Consider the following 6,450-nt stretch of genomic DNA (forward strand, 5'->3'; position numbering starts at 1 on the left):
CAAAGAGCAACCATGTCGATGGGTTTGGAATTAGTGGGCATTACTCTTGGAATGATTGGATTCATCGGTGCTATAATAGCATGTGCCATGCCTCAGTGGAGGATGACGGCTTTCATCGGATCCAACATTGTCACCTCTCAGGTCATCTGGGAGGGCTTATGGATGAACTGTGTCACTCAGAGCACAGGTCAGATGCAGTGCAAGATGTATGATTCTCTCCTGGCTTTATCGGCTGACCTGCAGGCGTCAAGAGCAATGACAGTCATAGCCATTATTCTTGGAGTACTAGGGGTGCTGATCTCTATTGTTGGAGCCAAATGTACCAACTGCATTGAAGATGAAGCAGCCAAAGCCAAAGTGATGATCATTTCCGGGATCTTCTTCATTCTCGCCGGCCTTCTGGTCCTCATCCCCGTCTCCTGGAGTGCAAACACCATCATCCAGGATTTCTACAACCCAATGCTGATAGACGCTCAGAAGAGGGAGATTGGGGCATCCCTTTACATTGGCTGGGCAGCAGCTGGACTTCTTCTGATTGGAGGGGCTTTGCTGTGCACTAGGTGTCCACCAAAAGAGGAGAGATACAAGCCAGCGAGAATGGCCTACTCTGCACCGCGCAGCATCAGTGCAGGTGGAGGTTATGACAAGAAGGACTATGTTTAATGCCTTTTAATCTATGCTTGTTGTGTTTGTGCTCTTATAATTTAAAACTACAGGGTAAAGCTCTGTGATAGACTCCGAGATGAAGATATTTGTAAAAAACATTTAAACATATTGCTTTGCTTGCAGATGGAAAAAATTACCCTTAGTTTGACCATGCTTTCATTTGCTTATGTTAATGCTTGTGTAAGGTAATGTGTTTATTCTATCTAAATAATACTTTTTAAATGATCTTCCATTCATGTGTTAGTGACTCTGGCTGTTCAAACATTGTACTGCCAGTGTTGTAGAAATGCCAGGTCCCTCTTTACATACATTTCCATTTATTGTGTGTTTTGCATGTTATACAGGAGAGTTCTGTCAAGACTGAAACTGGATGCTGAGCACTGTCAAATAATACATTTAATTTACAGATAAGCATGTTTGTATATTATATCATGAATTGATCAAACTTAATCAAACTTTTTTTAAAGATTGTCTTTGTGTTTGTATATTTCAATTAACATGTCAAGGTTATGAAGTTTTGCTTCTTTTTACTAAAAATTTGCTTTATTATTATTGTAATATGAAACTCAAAATATATTCAAAGAATGTTATTAAAGTACTCAACTAAAAGTGTGTAATGTTTGATTTGAGTGTATCCTGATATCACACTGTTTTTGTGCTAAAGGTTTCAGAGAATCAGTCTATCAAATTTACTCTTGGAGCAGTAATTTCAGTTTTAACAAACCTTTAGCATCAGTCACTGAACACAGGACTCAATGTAAGACAGGGGCAAGTGTTTTCCACTTCATATAAGTTACATTTCTGGGCTAAAGCTCCACACAGCTTTTTGTCTACTTCTCTATATTCCTTTTTTATGAAAGTAATCATTTTTATAAAGGAACTAATACTTCCCTAAAAACATATGCAATTCTATGTTCTGAGTAAAATAATTTTTTGTCACATAAAAATGTATTTAACTCCTTCTAAAGTAGGGATCTGCAACCTGAGACTCTCGACCCACATATGGATCTTTTGCCCTTTCCTTCTGGCTCTCTGTTTAAAGAAAAAAAAAGTTTTAATTAAAACTTAGCGTAAAGTAATATTTAAGTAATTGGCGACGTAAAAAAAAAGGAAAGTAAACTAACTCAATCTTTATTCAACTCCTCCACAAACTGTTTAAGGACAGTACGTATCATTTTGTGAGGCCCCTGCCTATAATACCAATGATGTTTCAACAATCCAGTTAGAATTTATGCTTTATAGTGTATATAAACATTTTTACTACAGAAAATCACTTTGAAGTCAGTTAGCGCAACCAGAATAATTCATTAAGGTGCACCAAATTCAAAGGTAGTTTTTCTATTTTTGAACAAATTCAAAGTTTTCAATTATGGTGTGGTTCACTTAATTAGCTTCAATTTAATTTTGGTTGGTTGGATTTACAAATGTGTAGCTGAGATGAACCAGAAATGGAAAAATAAACAGTATTTTTTCCCTTAATTACTTCTACCTACTACTTAATATGCTGGATGGAGATGTGGCACAGGGTGTCTTTTATTTTGAAAGAAAGAGATGTGAAATTCTGTCATAAGTTATAAACTATTTTGTATTTGGGGGGAAAAAATTAACTATTTTCTCTTAATGTCTAGGTTTTTCCTAAGCCCTCAAAATCATCTTTATATATCATAACAGTTGTTATAATATAAATACAAATTACTGTCTAGAAAAATTATCCAAGGTTTGATATTAATTTTGTTAGCTTGTGTTAGTGCATGTCTAAGATGATTTGTTTATTCTACGAAAAGGATTTCAAAATGATCAGCTTCTTGAATGTAGTTGCATTGACTTCCTGCTGTCATGTTTCACTAGCACTGGCTGTTACATCATTGTGTGGCATGTCCTTCCTAAACAAGAGCAGACTTACATTTTATTGACACATCCACATATTTGTATATTTCATAATGGGTTCATCATATTTTTGCAACTTTTTTTTAAGCTTTTCTCAATTCAATTGTTCTAATCATGTTATTGTCTTCTTGACAGAGATAACACTATGGACATTTTTCTAATTCACTATATTTGAATAAGAAGAGATTTAATTGTAAACATATTTACCAAACATTTAGCATGAAATAAAAGTCTTTTGGCGGTTGGGCTCTGGGCTGGAGAAATCTTGCTTGCTGATGAAGACCATAGGCCAAGAGAAGAGACCTCCTGTTCAAGCAGAACCGCATGAGTTGGAGGAGACGGCGGAGGAACACTTGGACCTGGTGAGGAGACCCAGAGCCCAGATGCTCATGGTGGTTAAGCAGAACCGGGCCAAGTGAAGAGCCAGAAGTGAAGGTGGGCCAGTGCAATGTCTGGAATGAAAACACACTTTACTGAATTTAAAGGCAGAAGTTTGATTGTGATTGGCTGTGAAGAAACTGAGAACGTCAGCTATTGGCTCCCAGTGCATAACAATTGATGACACGAAGAGTGACAATGAAACCCTGCATGCCTGAGAGGAAGGATATCTTTTGAAATGCGGCAAAGCTTTTACTTCAAGAAACATGTACATGTGTAAAGTTAAACTTTTTTGTCCAAATTTATTGATATTGTCATTATAGCATAAACACACACAATATATTAATCTTTTCTTAGATATCAAACATGTGAAATTTGTTAATAAATGATAGTTTGCAAAACAAAGAATGTTTGATTTGTTTTTTGATGAAGCAAAAGCCACACAGAGCAAAAGAAATGATTCTGACAAACAGAAAGTCATGTTCATTTTAATTTTATTTATGTAAGATGTGCTAAAACCAAAATCTTTTTAATCTGAAAATATTTCATATTAAAAATATTTATTTTTTTCTTTTTGTCTGTGTTGTTCAATGCCCACCCCACCCAAAAAAAGCATATAAATCGAATACAATAACTTAAATACATGTCATAAGCAGAAGTAGTGTCTTATTTTTCTAGAGAATGAGGTAAGATTTTGTGGTTCCTAAGTTGTAGTCGATGAGAAATCGACCCCAGTGGCCCTTCAAGTGTAAAAAGTTACATACTCCTGTGCTAGAGTCACTCCTGTTTCTGATAAACAACAGCTGGTTAAGCACAACTCCCCCCAAAAAGCTGGTTTATTGTTGAGAAGTGTGTTCTTTTCTTGGAAATTAAGTTTGATTCACATTCGTTCAACCTCCCAAACACACTCATAGAATGCTCACACCTCCCCCTTGTTTGTGCCTCCTCCGCTTTCCCTCCATCTCCATGCATGCTCACTTCCTTTTTATTTGGGTGTGGTATCTTGACCTATAGAAGCAGGTGACTTCATTGTATCTACCCCTAGTCCTGGGAGGTATAAAAGGTCCTGCTCCATTTTAACATTCAACATTTCAACTAACTGACAAGAGTGGAAAAAATCTTTGCTGTCATCTGAAATAAGTGTTTGGGTTTGAGTTCATACAAAGAGCAACCATGTCAAAGATTTTGGAATTAGTGGGCATTTTCCTTGGATTCATTGGATTCATCGGTGCACTAGTAACATGCGTCTTGCCTCAGTGGAAGATGACGGCTTTCATAGAAGAGAAAACTATCTCTCCTCAGGCCAACTGGGATGGCTTATGGATGAGCTGTATGGTGGAGAGCACAGGCACGATGGAGTGCGACGTCTATAATTCTATCCTGAAAATACCTTCTGATCTGCAGGCCTCCAGAGCAATGACAGTCATGGGCATTATAGCGGCACTGCTAGGCATTCTGATCTCTATTGTTGAAGCCAAATGTATTGAAGAGGAAGCAGCCAAAGCCAAAGTGATGATCGTTTCTGGGATCTTGTTCATCCTCGCCGGCCTTCTGGTCTTGATCCCCGTCTCCTGGAGTGCCAACACCGTTATGCAGGATTTTTACAACCCAATGCTGAAGGATTCTGAGAAGAAAGAGATTGGAACTTCTCTCTACATTGGCTGGGCATCAGCTGGACTTCTTCTGCTTGGAGGGACTTTGCTGTGCAACAGGTGTCCACCAAAAGAGGAGAAATACAAACCACGGAGAACGGCCTACTCAGCACCAAACAAAGTCAGCACAAGTGGAGGACATGACAAGAAGGACTATGTTTAATTTGTATCAATGGGTGTTTCTTACAGTTTGAAAACTCTCTTTTAAAGACTCTAAGATGAAGATATTTGCTAAATCGTTTTAACATTTTGCTTTGTTGCAGGTGAAAAATGTATCCTCAATTTGACAGTGTTTTTGTTTGCCTATGTTTGTGTGAGATGATGTGTTCATTCTACCTACATAATGCTTTTAAAATGATCTGCGTCTTGCATTAACTACCTGGTGTCATGTGTCAGTGAACTGGCTGTTCAAACATTGAACTGCCAGTATTGCGGAAATGCCAGGTCTCTCTTTGCATAGATTTGGTTTCAGGATTGTCATGTGTTTTGCATTTAATATATGAGAATTCTGTTCAGACTAAAGCTGCATGTGGAGTCACGTAGAGCAGACTTTACAAAACAAAATTTAATTTACAGATGTGCATGTTTATATATTTGGTCCAACTTTTTTAAGCTTGTCTTAATCTTTCACTGCTAATCATGTTGTTTTCTTGACAGACATGAAAGTATGCATTATTTTCAGGCTTTTTATATGTCAATTAACATGTCAATGTTTTAAAGTTTTGCTTCTGTTTAATCCAAAATTGCTTTGTTATTATTGTAATATGAAACACAAAATATCATCAAACAATGTGATTAAATATACATTTCTGCCCTCAGCTCCACACAGCTTTTTGTCTACTTCAATAAACATTTTTTTTTTTTTTAAGTAACCATTTTTATGTAAGGGAATTAAAACATATGCAATGCTATGTTCTGAGAAGAACGTGTTTTTGACTAATAAAAAGAGATTTAACTCTTTCTAGAGTAGGGATCTGAAACCTGAGACTCTGGGCCCACTCATAGCTCTTTTCCCCTTCTATTGTGACTTTCTGGTTAAAGAAAATACAGTTTTAATGAAAACTTATTGTTAAAGTAAAAAGTGGGCATTTACCAATGTTTAAAAAACGGAAAGGAAACTAAGTAACTTTATTTAACTCCTTCACAAACTGTTGAAGGACAGTAAGTATCACTTGTGAGGCTCCTGACTACAATACCCATAATGCTCCAACAATCCATCTTCTGTTTCAGCGTCATAGTGTAACTCATTTTTAAGTGCCTTGTACTACAGAGAAGCACTTGGAATACAGTTAGCATAAAAAGAGTTATTTAAAGTGTTCAAATGTGCCTTATGTTTCTAAAATATGGTTCACTTAATTCGCTTTGATTTAATTTTGGTTTGTTAGATTTACACATTTCTGGCTGAGATAAACCATAATGGCTTACTTTGCTCCACACAACATAATCACAGCTGGAAGACATGACAAAAAGGATTATATTTAACACATTTTTATCAATGGGTGTTTGTGTGTGCTTGTTACAGTTTGAAACTAACGAGTAAAGCTTTGTTAAAGATTTCCAGATGAAGATATTTGTAAAAACGTTTTAACATTTTTCCCTGGTTGCATATGACAATACTACCTTCATTTTGACAATGATTCTGTTATCCTATGTTAATGCATGTCAAAGAATGTTTGATCTGATTTTCTTTTTTAATAATGAAGCAAAAAGCCACACAAAGCACCAAAACAGTAAAGGCTGCATGACCGCATGTAGGATTGGATTGTGCTGGATTTTGGGAGATTTCTTTATTTATTTATATATTTATTTATTTTCTACAACCAATTACCATTAATTGATGAAGGAGGAAGCACTCACTTTTTTTTTA

General features: G+C 36.3%; 2 protein-coding genes across 2 annotated transcripts; both read left to right on the plus strand.

The window, feature by feature from the left end:
- The first annotated feature begins 6 nt into the window (after window positions 1-6).
- Window positions 7-1,256, plus strand: LOC112142916 (claudin-3). The gene has a single exon (XM_024266594.2). It carries the CDS (start codon window positions 13-15, stop codon window positions 661-663), a length of 651 nt encoding a protein of 216 aa, XP_024122362.1. The 5' UTR covers window positions 7-12; the 3' UTR covers window positions 664-1,256.
- Window positions 1,257-4,050: 2,794 nt separating this feature from the next.
- On the plus strand, window positions 4,051-5,401 carry LOC112142920 (claudin-3). Its single transcript, XM_024266597.2, has one exon. The coding sequence runs from the start codon at window positions 4,105-4,107 to the stop codon at window positions 4,744-4,746; it is 642 nt and encodes a 213-aa protein (XP_024122365.1). The 5' UTR covers window positions 4,051-4,104; the 3' UTR covers window positions 4,747-5,401.
- The last annotated feature ends 1,049 nt before the right edge of the window (window positions 5,402-6,450 follow it).

This window comes from Oryzias melastigma, linkage group LG2 (genome assembly GCF_002922805.2).
Source record: "Oryzias melastigma strain HK-1 linkage group LG2, ASM292280v2, whole genome shotgun sequence".
In the NCBI taxonomy this organism is placed as follows: domain Eukaryota; kingdom Metazoa; phylum Chordata; class Actinopteri; order Beloniformes; family Adrianichthyidae; genus Oryzias; species Oryzias melastigma.

What these genes read in the sequence shown, in the direction of transcription:
- LOC112142920 (XM_024266597.2), top strand. Translation starts at nt 4,105, where the DNA reads ATGTCAAAGATTTTGGAATTAGTGGGCATTTTCCTTGGATTCATTGGA.
- LOC112142916 (XM_024266594.2), top strand. Translation starts at nt 13, where the DNA reads ATGTCGATGGGTTTGGAATTAGTGGGCATTACTCTTGGAATGATTGGA.